General features: G+C 38.2%; 1 protein-coding gene across 2 annotated transcripts in view; it reads left to right on the plus strand.

Moving 5' to 3' along the window:
* Positions 1-22,733, plus strand: part of LOC131033161 (indole-3-acetaldehyde oxidase) — a 111,099-nt gene that overhangs the window by 64,698 nt on the left and 23,668 nt on the right. For both annotated transcript variants that reach the window (XM_057964296.2, XM_057964297.2), the window contains exon 6: positions 594-1,562. In XM_057964296.2, the coding sequence (XP_057820279.1) occupies positions 594-1,562 (969 nt within the window). The remainder of the gene's footprint in view (positions 1-593; positions 1,563-22,733) is intronic.

The following is a 22,733-nucleotide window of genomic DNA, read 5'->3' on the forward strand; positions in this document are numbered from 1 at the left end:
TACAAGACTCTCAAACCAGAATAATGCTCTGTGATAGAGTTCACTTTGATAAAGATGTGATTAGGAACTTAAATTGAAAAAATTAGAAGCAACTGAGAAAATCTTGTACTAATGGAGTGTGTTTCTAATGTATATTAAGGTGGTTCAAGAAAAATTCATTGCTACATAAAGGATTTGTCAAAGCAGTCTATAATGAAAATAAAATAATTACAAGTTGTCTTGACGGTGTATAGGAAGAAGACATCTTTTTGAATGTGTTTACAGTTATGCTGACCAGCCAATGCCAAACATGAATCTCATCAACAGTTTCACCACTGCTGTTTCTTGCATGAAAGAAGTAATTCCCATTGAATTGAAAATGTATGAATGGTTTTATGTTAACTAGTCAATTTTTTACTTTTTAGTCATTTAGTCTGATTTCACAATTTTGCAGCCCCGCAAATTTAATCAGAATATTTTTTTTGGAGAGATAACAGAATTTGCTTTATATGTTTGTTTGAATGAACCTCTAGTATACTTCCACACAGATTGCACCATGCTTTCCTTTCAAGTATATGTTGTATTGAATTCAATTTCTCCTTTAACATTTGCAGGCTGCAGTTTCATGTGCATTGGCTGCATACAAATTGAAGCGTCCTGTCCGAATGTACCTTGATCGTAAAACAGACATGATTATGAGTGGTGGACGACATCCTATCAAGGCAAACTATACAGTTGGGTTAAAAAATGATGGAAAAATTACAGCTTTGCATGTGGATTTATTCATTGATGCAGGATTTACGGTTGATTTTAGCCCTATGCTTCCCTATACTATAGTAAAAACAATGATGAAATACAACTGGGGAGCTTTCTCAGTTGACTATAAAGTATGTAAAACAAATCTACCAAGCAAGTCTGCAATGAGGGGCCCTGGAGAAACACAGGGATCTTTCTTTGCTGAAACCATTATTGAGCATGTTGCCTCAATTCTAGGTTTGGATTCAGTTGTTGTAAGAGAGAAGAACATTCACACTCTTGAAAGTGCCAAGCTCTTCTATGGATCTTCTGTGGAGAGTCCTGTTAGTTATACATTGCCATCAATATGGGAGAAACTAAAGCAATCTGCATCTTTCTATGAGAGAATGGAGAATATTAGAGAGTTTAATGCTACTAACCGATGGTTTAAAAGAGGCTTATCCTTGGTACCATGCTTTTACGTAGTAAGACTTTCTTCTAGACCAGCAAGAGTAACCATATTTGAAGATGGTTCTATTGCTGTAGAGGTGGGAGGAGTTGAGTTAGGTCAGGGAATTTGGACTAAGGTAAAGCAGATGACAGCATATGCTCTTGGTCAGTTATGGCCAGGTTTAAGTGCAGATATAATGGCAAAAGTTAGACTATTTCAGTCAGACAGTATCAGCTTAGCACATGGAGGCATTACAGCTGGAAGCACCACATCTGAGGAAAGCTGTGAAGCAGTTCGACATGCTTGTGACATATTAGTTCAGAAACTTCAGCCAGTTCAGACTCTCTTAAAGAAGAGCAATCCAAATGGTTTCTCTTGGAATTCTTTAATTTTTCAGGTATGCTTGTAAGTCTAAGCGTAAAAGATCCTAGCTATAAAAAAAGTTAAGATAGGTACATTTCTTGTTTAACTGAGCAATCCAAATGGTTTCTCTTGGATGGATTTAATTTTTCAGATATGCTTGTAAGTCTAAGCATAAAAGATCCTGGCTATAAAAAAAGTTAAGATAGGAACATTTTTTTTTAACTCGTGATTTTTTTTATGCTATATCTTCTATTTAACTTTATAATTCTCTATACATAGGATGAATTTTTTTCTATCATCATTCCTACTTTTGGTCCATTGCTTCCCTCGCTTAGTGTGTTTCATTTCAGCAGGAATTTGTTCATTGTATGAGCAACCATTGGCATCAAACAAAAGAACAGTGAATTTTTTTTTGATTGCACAAGCAACTCTTGGCATTGAAGAAGAGATCTACTTAAATTCTTAATTTTTCATCTTTGAAGATTTATGTTTTGGACTGATTTTGAGTGTAGGGATTGAAATCTCACACATGCTCATCTTCATACCATTGTTCCCATATTGACACCAAACAATATAACTCTTCCACTTATTAGAATAATTCATCTTACCTTAATTAATTGGCGTTATCAAAATCAAATTGATTAAATATTGAAATATTAAAATTAATCCAAATAATTCTATTATCCACAAATAATTTAATAACAATTATGATTTATTCTCCATAATCAATCCACATAATTAGCAAATCAATAAATTCAGTTAACTATTCAATTAAATCAATTAACTCATCAATCAACAAAGTTATCTGCTTATTTAAATGAGATAACTAGCTAATTTCCTCCATGAAAATGGCTAATAGCTGCCACCTCTATAAATCCTGTAATGTCCTCATTTGGGAATTTCCTTAATTTAATCCTGAAACAATAATTACAACTTAAGGTGAGAACTGTAATACAAAAATTATCCAAACTAAAGACATTTTATTATGATATTTAACTTAAAATTTTTAGAATAGTTCAAGGATAGGACTTATCTTGATTACTTTCTCTGATTCATGTACTTGAGATATATGCCTTATGTTATACATTACTTCTGCTCAACTGAACCTCCAAATTGGAGCCATAATAAAATAGATTCTTCATAACTTGTGCAATAGTTCTCCCTTTCAACCTCCTATTATTTGACCATAAATCATCTTCATTTTGTTTATTCTATTGTTGTTGAAGTTATAAATCTGCTATTTGGTCAGCTCCAAGTCTCCTATAACTCTTCACAAATATGTTTCAATCTTAAACATCAAAAGTCTTCCAAGTGGGTCCCATCCTATTTAGTGGAGCTGCTGCTAAAAACACAAAATAATTGTGGAATCTCCAAAATCTTTTCTAACTGATGCAATCAGCATTTGAGCATCCCTTTACTATAAGAATCTGAGTAATTATTGTTTGGGGCCCACAAAGCATTGTTGGTAAACTTATTCTAATATTAATAAATCTGAATTCCTATTGAAGTCCTCTTTCTTTAATTTTGATATCTATGTCAGATAAAAGACCCCTCCACGTGGTATTCCTTCCTTTTTAGTCTGCTTCCACATTGCAAGATAAATATAAAGCCTACTGACTTAATATATGTTTTTCTCCATTCCTATTATTGGATTCAGTCAGATATATATTTGTTTGGGTCTTCGTATGTGATTGATGTTCATCCGGTTGGTCTGCCTATACCTTTTGCAGATTCAGAATACCACCTTATTAACCACGTTACACCTTCTTTTTTGTCATTTGTAAATAAGCGCTGTCTTCTTATATTTCTTTTAAATCATACATCCATAACTTCACAAGTCTGCGACATGATCTAGACATTTAGTTCGAATTCCATAATAGAATGAAATTCCCCCTTGACAGCCTACACAATCTGCTATAAGTTCCCTTAGAATAATCCCGTAATCCTCCACGATGGAATGGGTTTATATTATTGCTGTAAACCGATTAGCATATAAATTGATGTTGTCCTTCCTTTTCTTTTTCCTTTGCGAATGGAAATGAGATATACTTTATACATTTTCGTGCCTCTTTGGAGAGGCGTGGGAACTCCTCACCCAATCGTGCCTCTTCTCCTTTGAAGGTTGTGTGATACGATTTGTTTGTTGGTAACAATATTTTTTTTTTCCAATAAAAGTGGATTATTCCACTAACTTTTTTTATTAATATTTTTTATTTTTTACACAAGATTCAAAGAGCATACCAGAGGAAAGAACCCTGGGAAGAAAACCTTTGGTCACAACTCATAAAATAAACCTATAGTATCTAACAGATCAGTTTATACACCCCGCCCAAAACCACATACAAAATGCAATCACAACACATATAATATCAGTTTTACATAAAGCCCATATGTAAAACCCATCAGATAATTTTCAAATGTAGACTCCACAGCTGCTATCAATGGAAAAAGACAGAATTTTCCAAAGCCCTGTGCCAAATCCTATGAGCCAAAAACCCTCCTGCCAAAAAAGAAAGTATCAAAAAACCTTTGGAAAAACACTATTGTATCAAAGACCATGAGCTCGAACTCTCCTCCAGACAACGAACATGGATACTTGAAATGAAAGGGGAAAGCGGGAATAATTATCATCATAAAATTTTACATTAACATTACTCAAGAAAATCACATAACTATTGCTGCAAACCTTCCCATACCCTAGAAGGAATTTCCTCAAAACCCACCTCTCGCTGATTAGCATTGCTATCAATAGCTAAATTTGCCAAATAATCCGCAATCTTATTAACTTTGTAACAATGGGATAACAAGAAAGATTCAAACAATTCTAATTTTTGTAAAATGAGATCAAGTATATACTGCAAATTCCAACAATTCGATTTCTTTTTCATAACACATTGAATAATCACCATAGAATCACCTTCAATTATTAAGTCCTTAATTCCCAAAGAGATTGCCATATCCAATCCAAAAGACAAAGCATGAAATTCCGCATAATTGTTAGTTTTAAAACCAATAGCATGACACTTAACTCGAATAAAATTTGCATTGTGATCATAAATTACCATGCCTACCCCAGCTGGCCCAGGGTTACCACGAGAGGCCCCATCAAAATTCAGTTTAAAGTGCCCTTGCAGAGGAGGTTTCCATCTAGCATTGCATCTCTTACCTATTGCATCATTCTTTTTTAAAATCATGGCTAATATGATCATTAACAAGATCACATCCCTTCATACGCAACTTTAGGATATTAAGTAATCGGTTAATATCATAACCACCCTGTGATTGGTATTAGTGAATGCATCTTGACAGAAAGAATTAGTGTCGTCTATTGCTACCATGAATCATATACGTTGTTACCCAGATATCATATAGAGTCGGTCACCACCCGTTCTTTGAATATTATATTGTTGCATTATCATATCTTACAATAATCTTGGTCATTCTTACTAAAGTGTAGTCGCTGCCCTTTATGAACTCATCATTTATATACCCCATAAATTGCATATGTTATTGCTGCATCTGTATAACATATGAGTAGAGACGGGTTTGTTTCCTGATCATTACGTACAAGGAGCTTTCTTCTGTTTGATTTTGGGGCTTTATCATTCAGATGGGGACATCACAAATCCATTCCACCAGTAATGGGGGTAAATTCATAATTCAAGACAAAATCCTAGCCATTCATCCATCTCATCAAAATTCCATAAATTGAAATCAAATCTATCATTTCTTCATCTTGATTTGGAGCAAGTAGATGTCAAAGTGTGCAAAATATATTCAATCATTGGCTAGAAAACAACTATTTATCATCAAGAGGTATTGCACTTTGGTTTGAATCATATCTTCAATTCATTGGGTTTATAACTTTATACAATTCATCTTTTTTCTCTATTAGAGGAGAGTTTGTGATCTGATTTGGAGTTTGTATTTCATTTGTTGAAATATGTCTTTTGTGTTCAATTTGACACTTAATTGAGAATTAACTGCAAAAGAATGGTATTCTTGAAAATTTCCTCTTTCTGAAGAAGGGTTGATGATATCTCTGTGTTCTTTCAGTCTTTTCAGTTAACTACGCTACAAGGAACATTATAACTATCTGTACTAGTTGATATTTCTACCATATCCAAGAAGATGTCCAGAGCTTTAGGAGATGAATTTATACCAGGTAAAGAGAACTTGATAGTTTTGTCAGACGATAAGTGAGCTCCATTTAAACGGTTGACCTCTTTGATAGAAACACTTTATTTGTGATCTAGAACATCCAATATGTCCCTTCTCTACCATTTTTCTTAGCTGGAATCCCATCCTATACATGCCCTTCCATACAAATCCAAAAAATATCTTACCCATACAACCAGCAGATCATTCAACATAATACTTGCTTCCTACATAAATTTACGGTCTCCTTTTGGAGAAGTATCCCTCTAATCCAAACTACAATTTTAGATCTGTTGTTTTCAAGAAGCACTAAAAATCCTCAAAGAAGATCTACAAGAATCCTTCAGCACTGTGGTAGTAGAAAATTCACTAGGCCCGATTTCCCCATGAAAAAGGAAAATAGTTACTATCTTAAAATGGAAACTTTGCCAATGATGTTTTTCTCCATAAATGAAATGGAGAAAAATATTTTGATGCTAAAAGAAAGAGCTCTCATATGAGATTCATTTGTGCCTTCCTTGAACTAACACAGTCTAGGAATACTATAAGGCCTTAGGCTGTAAAGAAATGATGATTCTTAATGGATATTTCCAGGCATTTTTATTCATCAAAACATGTGAAAGATCAAGTTTTTCAAAGGGCCATGGTTCATGAAGAAATCAGACCTATTTATGAAACATTGGTCTCTTGATTTCGATCTACTAGAGGATCTACCAAGTACTGCCCCAATGTGGTTAAGGAGGTTGCCTCTATTTCTAAGTAAACATTTGCACCTAAACTCTCTAAATAAGGTTGGGGGTGCCATTGATGAGTACAAAGTAGCATCAAAATTTACAAGAAATTTAGGAGTTCTCAACATTCATGGATTTGTGTCACCTTGATCCTTCTCCACAAAGATTAATATTGGACATGGGAGGAAAAATTGGTAGCATGCATTGGACCATAGTTTCAAAACTCACAACTTGGAAAAACTCAAAGTACACATGTTTCTCATGCAAACTCATCAAGTCCTTACCACAAGTTTCTCTCTAAAACTCTCCAAAGCTTACTTGTGTAAATGGGTGAGTTTCTAGGTTGTCAAAATGTTTCACAAGTATTGAGCCAGTTTTAAAGCTATGCTTTGGACTATGAAGTTATCCTATTTCCGTGTCACAATATTATGAAGGTTATGCCCCTTAGGAAATTCACAAGAAGCAAAGAAAAATTGTAATGTCCCCTTTTTCCTAGTGATCATGTAGTGGATTCATCCAGCCTATTTTTAGTATTTACCAAGACTCGAAGTACCCTTTCCGGCGATTTAAGGAACAAATTTTTTACCAAGGGTAACATCTCTATCATAGTTTGAGATTCATGAACTTGCTTTTATCTCCGGTCATGTGACTTGAACATCCACTATCAATAATCAATAAATTCTTCTCCTTCTGAGCATGAACTGTTGTCTGAGCTACCAAAGACTTCTCGAGCTTTTGCTCTTTTGGTTTCTTCTTCCAAACCTTCTCGGAATCATCTCTTTGTCTTACAAGACTATCCCCTTGTATTTTGGTACAAAACTACTCACAAATTGGCTTCTACAATTTCTTGGTGACCAAAGTTGTTACACTTATGATAAATGATATTAAAATCGAATAATGGAGCAAACACATTTCTACTGACAAAATTATTTTATCTAATTGGATCTCTTCTACAATCCACTTCCCTATGACCAAAATTATTGCAATTAAAACAATAACTAGAAAAAGAATAATTGAACCTGGTATTGAATTCTTGTCCTCTTCATACTTGCCTTCTGGATCTTCTATGTTGCCTCCAAACTTGAAAGAAACCATCATCCATAGATGCACTACTCGCCAAGTACTCGGCGGGTAGTTAAAACTCGCTGAGTTTTTTTGCCTAGCGAGTAAATACGACTTTTACTCACCATAAAAACTCACCAAAAAGTTTTTCACAAAAACTCGGCAAGTTTCTATAAAAAACTTGGCAACACTAAAAAAAGAGGCCCAAGCATGTCAAAAAATTATCTATTTTTGTTTTTTCAGGTCAGTTTCATTCTCTTCATCATAATATATACATGAAACATAACATTTAAGTATAAGTGTACTTTAAGTTATATTTCATGTATATATTGGCAGGATGTTTGAGAGTGGTTTCAGGTCTCTAGGAGTAATAATGCAAATTCTAGGTTTTAGAATATCTTTTAATTTTTCAGATAGTCAGATTTTAGTAATCAGTATGCTCCTATCAATATCCTTTCGCTCTCTCTATCTCTCTCACTTTATCTGCCCTGAATTTTAGATCTATCTATCTCCCTATCACTCTTCCTCTATCCCCCTCTCTACCACTCTCCATCTCACTCTCTCCTCTCTCCCCCAAGATCTAGACCTATCTCTCTACCCCTCTCTTTCTCACCCTCAGACCTCGGCGAGGGGTGCTACCCTCAACCTAATTTTAAATTGTAGATGCTTGGTGGCAAAGTTGGGGTGGAAATACCCCAAATCTCAAAAAAATTTCCCTCAGAATCTTATGTCAACCTTGTAGTTCATCTAGTTGTGAGTGCAATTGGAGCTTGTTTGAGGCCATCGACACGAAGAAGAGGAGCAAGTGTTAGGCAAAAAATAGGAATAATACTATTAGTTATGTTTTAATAATACTTTTGTAATGAGTTAGCCATGTGGGTTCCTATGTCAGTGTCAGTTATGGCGGTTGGTACCTCGACCAACTGCCAAGTAGTATATATTGCTAGGTAAGGGAACCTCGACGGTAGTAATGATAATGTACTGAATTTTCTGGAATGCAATAAAGGACATATCTTTTTGCCTATGTGATTCTATGATCTTCTATTAAGCACTTTATGAAATTGTCTGAATAATTGTCTGTGTATTACTCTCTATACTGTGTGAATTAAACTGACACTTAAGGGACCAAACAGCAAGTTAGCTAAAAAATGCCTCAATGACCTTGTCTTTGTGCAATATAATCTTCGGTCATGCATAAGGAAGGTAGAGGTAGCACCAGCTGGTCCAATTGATTTGGATGATATAGATCCTTACAGTGATTAGATATCACAGAAGTAGCCTCCATTGTTTATAAAGGATGACATCAATGATTTGGAGAGGTAGGCTACGGAGGAGGAGGGGGGTGGATTTGGTTTCACACTGGATGACATTGAGGAGGATGAAAAGGATGAGGAGTCATTGCCAGTGCCAGGTGTAGCTAGAGACATAGCTACATCTAGGATGGAGGATGAGCCATAAATTGAGCTAGTCATACCGAGCAAGGAGGCACAATCACGCCCACAACAGAATTCTAGGACTAGACCCTCTAGTTCTAACTCTCCCTTAGTTTTTACTAGAGTTGGGAAGAGGAAGATGTAATTGTATTTATTTATTTACTTTTAGTTCTACAAAAACTATTTGCTATTTTGCTTCCAACCATCAGCATCCTTTATGAGGATGCGATTTTGTACTCACTTTGCGTTTAAATATATCTAGACTCCGCTTGTTTCTTTTGCGTTCTCATTTATTGACTCATGGGATGCATCTTCTCATTGAATTTTGCAAAAAAAATGCATTTCTAATTAAATTTAAGCATTTTTTTAAGTTGCCGAGAACTGACCAAGTTTTTCCCGAGTTTTTTTTTCAGGCCTTGGCGAGTTTTTGCTAATGGCAAGTAGCTCAACTATGCCATCATCCATCTTCTTTCTCTCTTTAGTTGTCACAACTTGCTTTGTTTTTGAACTTTTGAACCCTTTATCTTCCGCACACACTGCTTCCAGCCCCACAGATTGCTCTACCTTCTTTCCTTTATGTTCTTTAGTAAAGCCTATGCCGGTTTTGGTATGTGGTGATCTTTGACTTCCAATAATCTAATCCAACATCTTTGTGCTCTTCTCAAACCTCATCTTTATCTAATTATTTGCTTTGTCAAGATGAAGATCTTTTCTTAATGCAACAATTTTTTCTCCTAGTTTTTCACAGTCCTTATCTTTGTTTCACTATCTTTTTGTCAGTATTTCTTCAATCCTTTTTGCTTCTTCTATTTCAACGTACAACTCATTTATAGTTCTCTCTTTTCTTTCCAATTTCGAGATAATTTTTCAGAGTTTTCACTTCCTCAAGTATCGTCTTCTTTAGTCCTTTTATTTCAGAGAAAAGTAACTCTTTTACTACGTAACCATCATCATCTTCATCATCTACTCCCATTCCCTTATTATCATCCAATGACTCCAACACCATGAAGTAGGCTCTCTTACCACTATTTCCGGTAGTATCTAGATCTTTTGTTGGATATTGCTCCTGCTAGGATATGTTATCATTGATGTCAACATATTCCTATGTTCCGATATTGCAGAGAGTTGGTTTGGTTGTTTCAATTGGTATGTTCCAGATGTGTTGGTGCAGATTTGTGATTCCAGTAATGAAGTATCTCTTGTTGATTCAGTGTTGGTTTCATGATGCTATGTGGTGATTTGATCGAGTTATGGATTCCGGTATGAGGATTGGTTTTTAGTGTTCAGTGTTGCAGTGTTTTTGGTATTTGATCCGTTGTGCTCCAGAATGATTATATCTTGAGTTGCGGATTTTAGAGAGTGTTTGGGATGTTCATGTATATCTTCAATTCAGATGGTTCGTGATTTGGTGCTCAGCAAGTTATCTTTCTAGTCCCAGTTGCTGTTGTTGAGTGTTCTTGAGTATCAGCATGCTAATTGATGAAGATTTGATTAAGTGGTGTTGGTGTAGCTATTGCAAATGGTTCTAATGTGCTTGTTGGTGTTTCCTAATCGTGTCCTATTTTTTTTGCTGGTCCGCATTGATCATTGTGTGCGTTATTGAGGATCTTATGGGTCTGGTGATGTTCTTCGTGTTATGCGACATTTTCGGTGGTGTAGCGTGTTGTGGATGATCTTGGCGAGATTTCTGGTGGTGTTGCATGTTCGTGGATTTGATTTGGGTCCATGCTATGCCGTCATGGCATTGTATTGGTTCGGTGGTTGATCTTGTATCGCATGATGTAATTTTGTACTTAGGTCTTAAGGGTTGAGCCGACCTTGTAGTCAAGGTTGATAATTTGTATAAATAGGTGTCATATTCATGTAATTCGGATATTGGTGTTGTGTCTGCATTATCAGAGAGGTGTATGTGCGAACAAGTGAATTCATCTTTCGATGAGAAGTGTAGAGCAGAGAGTGTTGCAGAGCAGGCAAATGTGCTTGACCGGAATTGTCATCAGGCATTAGGAGATGCTATTCTTTCAGTTCATGTAATTTGGATTGTTGTCTGATCTTTGTAAGGCAGTGAGTCTTCCTTGGGTTGTTGCCCTTTGTTGTTTTGAATAGTGAGCTCTAGGCAATGTGCCTAAATGCATGTGCATTCCCCATTGTAATATTTTCACATGCTACTACAGAGTATCATTTTATTGTGGGTAGGTTCCCATCGTGGTTTTTCCCTTAAACGGGTTTTCCACGTCAAAATCTTGGTGTTATGTGTCTTGTTGTTATTGTGCTTATCTTTGTTCATGTTCCAATTGATCAGATATGAAGTTGTGCTTAAATTGTTAGATTCGATGAAAACTAATTCACTCCCCCCCTCTTAGTTTTCTTTCACTATTGTTGCCAACAATTGGTATCAGATCTAGATCCTCCACAAGGAGCTTGACTGCTTGAGGAGATCCAAGATGGCAACCTATGTTTTCAAGAAAGAGAGTCTGAGATTTGATGGAAGCAATTACACTCTATGGAAGGACCGGATTGAGTGTCACTTGAAGTGTCTTGGAGATGATTATTGGAAGATTACAAAGAATGTCTACAATGTTCCTCAGAATGGTCCTGTTATTGCAAATGAGATCAAGGATGCTGAACATAACATAAGAGCTAAAAAAACATTGCTTAGTGCCTCGACCAATTTAGAGATGACTAATGTGATGGGATTGCAGACTGCACATGAGATCTAGGAAAAGTTAGAGACCTTGTATGAAGGATATAAACATGTCAAAGTTGCTAAACTGCAGAGTTTGAAAGGAAAGTATGAGATGCTGAAGATGGGAGAAGATGAGAACATATCATCCTTTATGGCTAAAGTGAATGAACTTGTCCTAAACATCAGATGTGCTGGTGGAACTCTTGAAGAAGATGAGATTGTTGCTAAAGTGCTAAGATCCTTACCTCCTGCTTACAAACCTAAAGTTGTTGCTATTGATGAGATCCGAACTGTGACCACTATGACAAGAGACATGCTGGTTGGTAAACTTGTTGCTTTTGAGTTAAGTGAATTTGGAGAATCACGTGGTAAATTTGAGATTGCATTTAAAGCCTCTATATCCAGGAAGCAGAGGTATGATTCGGGAGAAAGCTCATCTAGGGTTTCTAGATATGAAAGAGAAATGAGAGGGATGGAAGAACAGAAAAGAGAGTTGGAAGAGCTTGAAGCACTTATTGCTCCGAGATTACCTAAGGGAGCCGGTAAATATGATGGGAAGTTACCTTTGAAATGTTTCTCTTGTAATAAGATCGAACATTTTGCTTCTAGGTGTCCTGAAAGAATGTCAAAGTATGATAAGCATGATAGATATGAGAAGCATGACAAGAATGATAAGCCCTATAAGCTTAACCAGAAGTACAAATATCAGAAGGAATGTTATTATGCTACTGATGAAGGTGTGACAGATGAAGAGTCTGAGAAAGGGAATTCAGAAAATGAATCTGTATTTATTGCTATCAAGGAAGATAATCCAATACCAGTGGATTCTACAAGCTGCATTGTTGGGGAGAAAGCTTTGGTTGCTAAGATTGAAGAGAAAGATGAATGGGTAATTGACAATGGTTGTTCACATCATATGACAGGCGATAGAAGTAGATTTGTGAATATGGAGAAGTATGATGGCGGTATAGTAAGATTTGGAGATGATAAAGCTTGTGTAATTTGAGGTAGAGGTTCTATTTCTCTTGATGGTAAGCATAATACTGATGATGTCTTATATGTTGAAGGTTTGAAGCATAATCTTTTGAGTGTTGGATAGATGGTTGATAAGGGATATGATTTGCAATTCAAGAATGGTAAATGTAAGATTCTGAATGCCTCCGGTATAGAGATTGCATTAGGAACTAAGACTAAAGGTAATATCTTTCATTTGAATGCTGGTAAGAAAAGTTGTTTGATTGCTCAGATAGATGAAAGTTGGTTGTGGTATAGAAGGATGTGTCATGTTAATTTTGATTGCATGATTAAGATAAGTTCTACTCAAGTTGTTAGAGATTTGCCTAAGATTGTGAAACCTTCTAATCCGGTATGTAAAGAATGTTAGTTAGAAAAGCAAACAAAATGTCATTCAAGAGTAAGCAGTATACATCTAATGGATTATTAGATCTTGTGCATATTGATTTGTGTGGTCCTACAAGAGTGAGAAGTGTGCAAGGTGACAGATATTCCATGTTGTTGATTGATGACTATTCTAGAATGATGTGGGTTACTTTTCTAAGGGAGAAAGCAGAAGCACTGGAGAAATTCAAGATATTCAAAGCTAAGGTGGAGACAGAGATAGGATTGAAGCTAAAATGTCTGAGATCTGATAGAGGAGAATTCACATCCGGTGAGTTTGATTGATTTTGTGAAAAGCATGGAATTAGAAGACAATTATCTGCTCCTAGAACCCCTCAGTAGAATGGAGTTGTTGAAAGGAAGAACAAAACTATTTTGGATGTTGTTAGGAGTATGTTGATTGAAGGGAATGTTCCGAAGACCTTTTGGAGAGAAGTTGTTAGTGCTTTTGTATACACATTCAATCGGGTGCATATAAAAGGTGATTCTGGTAAGACTCCTTATGAGTTATGGTTTGGTCATGTTCCTACAGTTAGATATTTGAGAATTTTTGGAAGCAAATGTTATATCAAAAGAGATGAGGATATAGGAAAGTTTGATGCAAGATGTGATGAAGGAATCTGTTGTGCGTTGCACACACTCCTCGTCGCCGACAGGGTCCCCCCTTTCTCTTTTTTGATTTTTGTCTCGCCCCTGGTGTGGGATTTTGATTTTTATCCGCCATTTGAGATGCAGTAGGTAGTAGTGAAGAAATGATCCTGCAGGAGAGTGAGCCCGCCGGGTTCCTTAGGTCCTGAGGAGTTCGTAAGAGGTCAGGCATGATCTCGTCTGTGATGAGAAGGTTGAATCATGAGCCATGCAAAGAGATGGGGTGTCTGTTAATTTAAGTCGCAAGGCCAAGGGATGAATTTGCAGAGTCTCGTAATTTTAGATGTTCAAAATTCTCACAAGGGAGACTAATTTTCGCATGAGTTTGAAAATCAGCTAAGTAGGCAAAAATGTCAGTTACCCGTGAGTTTTGCAAAAAAGGCCTTTCAGGCCGAATTTGGCTGTAACTTAAAACATTTCCAAGGACCCTTCCGAGCCGGAAAACGTGAGTTAGGGAGGAGAGTTTTAACTTGGTAACTTTTAATAAAAATGGCCTTTTGACCCGAAAATAGAGAATAAGAGTAAGGCATCATTTTTACGAACTTTGCAAAATGGCCGAAAACCTCGAAAATGGGCAAACATGAAAATCGCTCAAGTCATGATAAAGGCGCTATTTTTAATAAACTTTCCAAAATTGCCTCCCAACCTGAAAATGAAAATGAGACAAGGCGTTATTTTTATAAACTTTCCAAAATTGCCTCTCAGCCCGAAAATGAAAATGAAGGGAAAGCGTAGAACTTAAAAAAAAATTTAAAATTCCTTTCCAGGCCGAAATCACGAAATGAGTTAGGCGTCAGTTTTTAAAAGTTTACATTTTGTTCTTTTGGCCTGAAAATGCAAGTCAAGTGAGGGCGTTAAAACTAAACTTTTCAAAAACCTTTTCCAGGCCGAAATTTGTGAAAACGCTCAGGAAACCAAAAAGTTAAAGTTTACATTTTGTTCTTTTGGCCCGAAAATAAAAAATTGCGTGAAGGCCAAGGGTTTTTTTTTTCAAACATAAAGCTTTTCAAATGCCTCTCCTAGCTCGAGATCGCGTGATGAAGAGAAGTATTTAACTCCCGCAATTTGCATAAGCCTTTCTTTATGCCGAAAATACGAAGTTGGAGAGTGTGGTAAAGACGTTAAATTTTGCATTCACCTCTTTTATACCGAAATACAAAATTGCGTGAAGGCCAAGGGGGGCGTTGTTCTTAAGCTTTTCAATAGCCTCCCTCAGCCCGAAAAACCCTTGCAGTCCAAAGCCGCGTAAAAGGGAAATGTTGAAAGGCGTTAGACTTTGCAAAATCGCCCAAGTCTCCGAAGTTTCAAGAATCGCAATTTGCAAAAGGTCGTTTTTGGCCGAAGATCATTCTACGTTGGGCAGTCCGCCAGGTATGATTCGATTATCTCCTTCAAATCATTAATTTGTACAAAATTGGTCATGATGTTTAACCGGATGATAGAGAGTGGATCAAAAAGTGAAGTTTTGTAGGTCATGATTTTTTTTAGAAACATCAAGCATAGCATGCAATAACAAAAACCAGCTAGGGAAATTAATCGTTGAAATAAAAAATTCAGACTTAGAGAAATTTTGAATATTTTAAATCTGAACTTAAGAAAAACTCTTTTCCAAGTGCGAAAGATCAGCAATCATCAAAAACATTCGAACCCTGAGTTGCAAGCTAGAACATTTGCCCTTGCCGCCATAATCAATCGGAAGTAGCATTTTTGAAACCCGCTCCAAGCGGCGAAATTTAAACGAAACCAACTTAATTTTCTACTTCAAATAGCATTTCATTTCCAAATAATCAGTCTCTATCTATTGAAGCGTCATGCTTTTTCAAATTCGATTTTCCCGTTGATCATTGGTTCTATGCACTAACGTCATCCTCTGTTTTGGCTAACCCTTTTCCGTTGCTTTATCTCGTCTCGTAATCCGTGTCCGATTGTGCAAGATAGATGCCTAGATCGACGGTTGAATCCTCAAAGACACCTGGTGCAACCAGAACGTCTCGGGTTTCCAAGTCTGACATTCCCCGCAGAGGTGAGAAAATGAAGTACCAATACCAAAGGGGAGGAGTTAGGGAGTCCAAGGTTCAGAGTGTATGGGAGAACATAGGAGACACGGATTTGTGTGACATAGACATTCAAGATTTCAGGAATAGGGTATACTCTCCAAATGCCTATGGCAAGCCCAGGCGGATGATGGAGAGTGGTATTGCTTAGGCAGCTGGTTTCCCTCTGGCCGTGCAAAATTATGAACTAGTGGTTGAGGCTGCTAGACATTATCAGCCAGAAACCAGATTAGTGGTGCTAGAGGGGATGGTGCTAGCTGATTTCACACCTAAGGCCATTGGGGAGGCATTTGATATCCCATTTCCCGATAATCCTATTGCTACAACTATTGATGAGGCGTAGGTCGCTTATGACATGAATCCTGCTAAATGCAAGACGTTGATAAACGAAGAATGGTACAAAGAAAGAAGACCCCCAAGCATTAGGATCAGTAAAATGATCCCCAGAAGTGATTTTCATTACGAGTATGGTGATATGGTCACCTTACTCAGCTAGGTTATGGGACTCCCTCAATCTAATTTTTTTGAGGAATGGATGTTCTACTTTATTGAGCAGGTGTTCGCTGGAAAGTCCAAGTTCGATTGGGCTCAGATCATCAACTACAATATCCATACACAGCTGATCGAGCTTGAAGAAAAGAAGTACTTTTCCATGACTTCCTACTTGATTTACATGTTTGAAAGGCAGTCGTCAAGCCACCTATTAACCTGGAGGATATCTTCTCTCGCATAGGAGAAATAAAATCCAAAGGTAAGAAAAAGCCCAAGACCTACTCTAGGATCACTAAGGATGAGCAAAGGAACCGCACCATTCATATTGCCACCCCACCTACAGATAAACCAGCGGATCAGATTGCATTAGTTGATTATAGTATTGCGACCATCACAATAGGGCGAGCCACCAAAGAGCAGGAAAGGGAAGAGTTCAAAGATTCCGTGCAGAATATGCTCAGACAGCTCGACGAAATGACCGCTGAGAGAGACATGTACCGAGTTTGTGCTGAGCAAGCTGAGAGGTACATTGATCACCTGTTGAAACCGCTGCAACATGCCGTTGAATCCCATGTTCACCCATTGGCATTGGCATAAAGGACTACAACCGAGTTTGAAGGAGTACGTGATACCGCCAAGGCCGTCAGGGAGTGGATTCGGGACATTAAAGAAAAGGGAGAGCAGATCAATGAAGATGTGAAGGAAATGGCCCACCACCGAGAGACCATTCATGTCAAGATGTTTGAAGTGAAAAGGGAATGTTTCAAGCTCCATGAGGTGGTTGGTGTGATTCTTCCCCTCATAAGGGCTCTTTTCAGGATCCACACTCAAATTCCCACATTGCCTACCATCCTAGATCCCTATGACATCAACATTTTCAAGGAGTGGTACTGGACTGCCAACATGAAAAATGATACAAAAGATACCATTAATAAAGAGCAGGAGGACTGCGAGGAAATTTTGTCAAACATGAGGGATCTTGGTGGAAAGATCCTCAGATCAATGGTCCTTGGCTGGAAGAATAGTATGTCCGATAATGAAGTACAACCAAGGTGGGAGGATAGGCTGAGAATTGATAAGGTAGCATACTCCATAGAGGACCTGGAATTTGCCAGTGGGCTGCATACAGACATATTAAGTTTTGAGGCTCATCGGTCTGACTAGAAGGATGGATTGAAGCATGTAGATCGCCACCTGAAGGGTATGCAATACAAAATACGCCATCCTCCTATGCCTCTAAGCAAGGTGTTGTTCTAACTATGCATCAAATTTCAGGATTACGTCCGAGCAAAGCATACAGCAGGTCGGGACATCTGGAAGGAGTATTTGCACGACGAGGCTGAATTGTTGGAAAAAGGGTCCATAGCAAAGAAGGAAAATGTGCTTTCCTAAAGTATATGTTCCTTTTTAAATCTTAAAATGCACTTTTTCAGACATAAAGTTCATTCCTAACTACCAAAGTTGTAAATTTTGAGCTCCGTGCATGTGCACTTTTTGGGTAGTTATTGATTACCTTTTTGGTAGTTATTGTTTCCCCTTTTGTTGTTGTTGATATTTTGCCTCCCATTTATGGGTATGGGCAGTTTTGATAGAGGATGAATCTGACCCACTTGTCTAAGTTTAATCTTGGCCATTCATCCATTTTTGAGAACTCTATATAAAGGAGTTAGTTTCTCCTTTATTTGAGGCAGAAAAAAAAAGATTGTTGCAAAAACTCTGGCAAAATATATACAGAATTCAACGGATGTTAAAGCTATGTCTTTTTTTACTGTGAGTCCATGGTCCTCTTCTCCATCTATTTTATATTTCTGCAACTGTATTTATTTTCAAACAGTTTATTTATGCATGTATTTGATCGAAATCGTGGTTCATGCCATTAGGAAATAGTTGATTATTATTCCCTCTGCATGGTTAGTTTGAGCCCCTTTTGAGCTAAGTTCGGTTGTTAGATTTGAATGAGTGGGTTTAAGGATCCATCATTTGTATTTAGCAGCTTGAAAATTCAAAATCCTTAGATGATTGCACTAGTTTTTACCTAGTTGTGCTAATTAGCTGGCAAGGTAATTTCTAGTTATTTTAAGACTTCCATCTATGTGTTCAAATATGATGTCTTAGTTAAATCAGCTAGCTGTTCTTATTTACTCTTTATCCTTATCCCCCCCTTTTTCCCTTTTTTTATTAAAAGAAACCCGCAAGTCAAGCTGAAGTAGCATCAATTAAAAGCAAATCAGATGAAATAGGACTCTAAGATTTTAGGGAACCTGTGCGAAACCAATTCCGTCTAACCGTAAGTCCCCTTTGTGTTTCCAGCAAAACACATCAACTACTAAGCTATCCTGCAGTTAAGACTTGACAACCGAAACATTGAGGTCATCCCATTGATCAATTTAACATAGCATTAGGGATTTCCTTATCTCAAGACAGGATAGGATTCTTAGCATTCTATTCTGCGTTGGCCGAATGAAGTTGCAGTTCCGCAACTTTAGACACGTCAACAAAATTGGCGCTAGAAGGAGGCCAAGCTGGAACGAATTGGATCCTTCTCTCCGGAGAGATTTGAAAGAGTCCTGAAGTCCAGCCCAAAACGGGAAAGATTCGCTGGATTTCAGTTCTATAGGTGTAATAATTATTGCGGGGTTGCAGACCCTAGTGAGCCCAATTCATCAAACCAGCAATTTGCTGTCCCAGAGAGCACTGTTTTCACAGTCCCAATTGCTACAACTCCGGTTACCCCTTTTATTCCACTAATTCAGCCACAGATGGCGCGGAATCAACCTGCTCCAATAGTTTTCACTAATTACCATGATATGCCCAAAAGTCCGGATAGGTTCTATTCAATCTTTCATGTAAATGATCTAAATAGAACAACATAAGAACATATCAAAATATTTGAGGATGCGTTGCGTAACAGATGGATTGAGTATGCAGATGTTGCATGTAGACTCTTCCCTTACTCTTTAGGAGAAGACACATTTTACTAGTTTATCCACTTGCCAGTATTGTCTATTGATTCTTGGAAAAAGCTGAAGACAACTTTTACAGGAAAATATGGTATTCCCACAACTCCCACCGAGCTGTACAAACAGTTCGTAGAAGTGAAGAGACAAGGCCACGAGCCAATTAGTTCCTTCAATAACAGATTTCACAAGGCCTTCACCCGGTTGCAAGATCCGTATGTGGTGAGCGATGCTTCGGCAAGGGAGATTTATTATTCAGCTCTGGATTATCTAACAACAATGTTTGTTCAACAATCCCAACTGCCACCAACTACATTAACAGAAGCATATGCTAAGACCATGGAGATCAGTAAGGGTTTAGGCCAGAATATTGCGGGACCATTGCTGCAATTGGGACCACCCCCAATGCCCAATCAAATTCAAGAGATCAGTCAGGCCTTGGCCCACCAAACACCTATCATGAATCCAATCCCGCAATTGGCATATCAGCCCCTGCAACTTGCAAATCAGCTGCTGCTCCATCCTGGACCACCTATATCTCAAATCCCTCCTAATCAGCCCGTGTATCTGCAGAACACTGTAGTATCTTCTAGAACGCAGGAGGAAAAAGATGAGATGTGGGAGTTGACTGATCAAATGAAGAAGCTTTCCTCTGAAGTTACTTATCTGCGAAACTAGAATAATCAATTGCAGAATAACCAGAGGAATCAGCACCAAGACCAACACCAAAATCAATATCAAAACCAAGGTTATCAGAGGCCAGCTAGAACATGGAATACCCGTCCTAACAATGATGGAGTTCCTACTCCATTAGATAACCCACCAACACCGAAAAGCAGGCCGACAGACAAGGTATTTCTAGCAGAGGCAGCTCTATCCAATTGGTGCAGGCTACATAATACCAACCAACACTCAGAGCTGCAGTGTGATGAATTTCAAGTGGCAGCTAACATATTTCAGCGGGAGGTTGAAAACACAGTATCCCAATCAATGCTTCCTCTTGGATTTGAGATAGTTCCGTCACCTAGGTATGATACAGCCCTGGTTTTGGAAACCTACATCCCACCCTTCTTCTTTCCTGATCAGGATGAAAATGAAGTGGCAGACCCAAATCAGCCCGCAGATGTAAATGCTTTCCAGCAGTACCAGCGCGGCAACCAAGGGTATTATAACAATAGCAATCAGAACAACAATAGTGGCCCACACACTACTTCCACGCCTCCAAAGGATATTCAAGTTCCTCCAGACCAGAACGCTAATAATAACCTAGTTTATCCCAAGGCGCCGCAACAGTATGTAAGCCAAGGTCAGCCGCAAAAAGCGCATGCTTCCCCTAAGGCACCTATTTTCCCTAACCAACTAACTGCTATCACAAACCAAAGCCCAAATACTAAACCCTCTCAAGTAGAGTAGCCTTCTAGTGATGCAGAAGTTATTAGGCTAGGCCAATTGGTGGTAGATGAATTCGGGAAGGTCAAAATCAATTTGTCCCTTGCTGAACTAATGAGGGTTTCTGAGGTCAGAGATACAGTCTTGGGCAGCCTTAGAGAGTCATTGCCGGCTCAATCCAAGGGAGGCGATGAGAACCCAGGACAAAGAGCTCCACCAAAACAACCTCCGAAAGTCAATAACGAAGTAAGGGAAAGAGGACCAATAAATCCTAGAGGTGCAACAGTTAATTATGTTGCATAGGCGGAATCCTCGGTTGATCAGTCCATGGGAACTGGTTTTGGAGTGCATGCACGGGGAAGAGCTCAGGATATTTCGGTAATGAACAATGATACAGTCCCGATAGAACCCACTATCAATTTGTTCACGGAAAAGTTGGAGCCCCCACCTTTCTTACTAACACTTAGAATCTTTGGCAAAAATCTACACAATTGTCTCATAGATTCAGGAGCTTCAGCTAATGTTATGCGCTTGTCTGTATGCACTGCTTTAGGCCTGACCCCCACCAAGACTAACCAAAAAGTGACACAATTAGATAAATCCGAGGTAAGTGTGGTGGGTGAGTTAAATAATATCCATATGCAGCTGATGGCAGATCCGCGTCCAGATGTACATTGATATCTAGGTAGTGGACATTCTAGGAGCATATGGTATGTTACTCAGCCGAGACTGGACCTGCATCCTTAACGGCTGGCTACATTCAAGCTTTACCCATATGTGGCTGCCATGGAGAGGAGTAGCAAACCAAATCCGAATTGGGTCTGAACCCAGGCTTAAGCTAATGATTACTGAGTATAACCAGACCAATGAGACTCTGTTTTTGGAGTCTGATATGGGAACTTACAGAGCTAACATAAGTTCAACAAATGAAGTTTTGTTGGTTCAATGTTCGAATCCAGTTCTGAATCTGGAAAGAATTGTAGAGGATCATGATGATGTGACATCATCACCAGAGGAAAACGAGTTGTTTAGTAGCTTCAGAGACTTTTTCTGCAAATGCGTAGAACAAATACAACACTTGAACTGCAGAATTTTCATTGAAGACCTGCTTCTACCCAAATGGTGCAGGGTCCACAATGTTGCCCATTCTGAAATAACCTGTTCATTATGTAGGGCAGCATTAAACCAGGTATGCAAGAAACACCCGGATGTGTTAAGGACCCATACATTTAGCCAAGAAGGTACCGCTTCGCCCGTAGTTCCCCGAAAGGAAGTCCCTAAATCAGAAAAGGATGGAATGAAGAACCCAGAGACTCCAACCATTAGGGTGACTGACCCAAATCAGACTTGGACATTAAGGTTTGATGGTTCAAAATCCAAGTGAGGAGCCAGGGCAGGAATAGAAGTAATAAGCCCTACTAGCGAAACTTATTTCCCTGCCTACAGACTGCAATTTCATTGCACTAACAACATAGCAGAGTATGAATCTTTAGTTCATGGACTGTTGTTGGCCATTAAAAAGGGAGCCCGGATATTGCATTGTTTTGGGGATTCAGAGGTAGTGGCCAGACAAGTTAGGAAGCATTACACATGTCACGATAAAAGACTCAATGGCTATCGCAACTATGTGTGGTATATAATGGAAAGTTTTGATGCTTTCAACATCAAAGCTATTCTCCGGTCACAAAATCGGGTCGCCGATTCATTGGCACAAGCTGCGAGCTCATTGGAACCCCTGTCAATGCAGATTTTAAAGAAATTCACGATTCAGTTGACATTAGTCCCGCCCATTCGAGACAATGTCACTAATTTCCAAGTGTTCGATGACGACAAGCACATCATCGAATTCATCACGAGCTCAGATGTGTTTGTAGCACAAATTATTGATGAGGAAGAACTTCAGGAAGCTAAGATCGACATCGAAGGGGTCTTGAATCTCAAGACAAACACTATTCCTAGAGGTATAGTGCAACTGGAAAGGATCTTTGACTGGGATCAACTCAAATCTCGTAAGGAAGGTAATTCTGAAGGAGGCATTTGTGATAAGATCAACATTGGCATGAAAGAAAATCAGAAGAATGTGCTGATTGGGAAGGTATGCACATCTCAAGAAAGAGATGGAATCCTCAAAAATATGAAGGAATTCCCAGACATCATTGCTTGGGGGTATAAGGACCTTTAAACTTATGACACTTCA

The sequence above is a fragment of the Cryptomeria japonica genome, chromosome 6 (genome assembly GCF_030272615.1).
Source record: "Cryptomeria japonica chromosome 6, Sugi_1.0, whole genome shotgun sequence".
Lineage (NCBI taxonomy): Eukaryota > Viridiplantae > Streptophyta > Pinopsida > Cupressales > Cupressaceae > Cryptomeria > Cryptomeria japonica.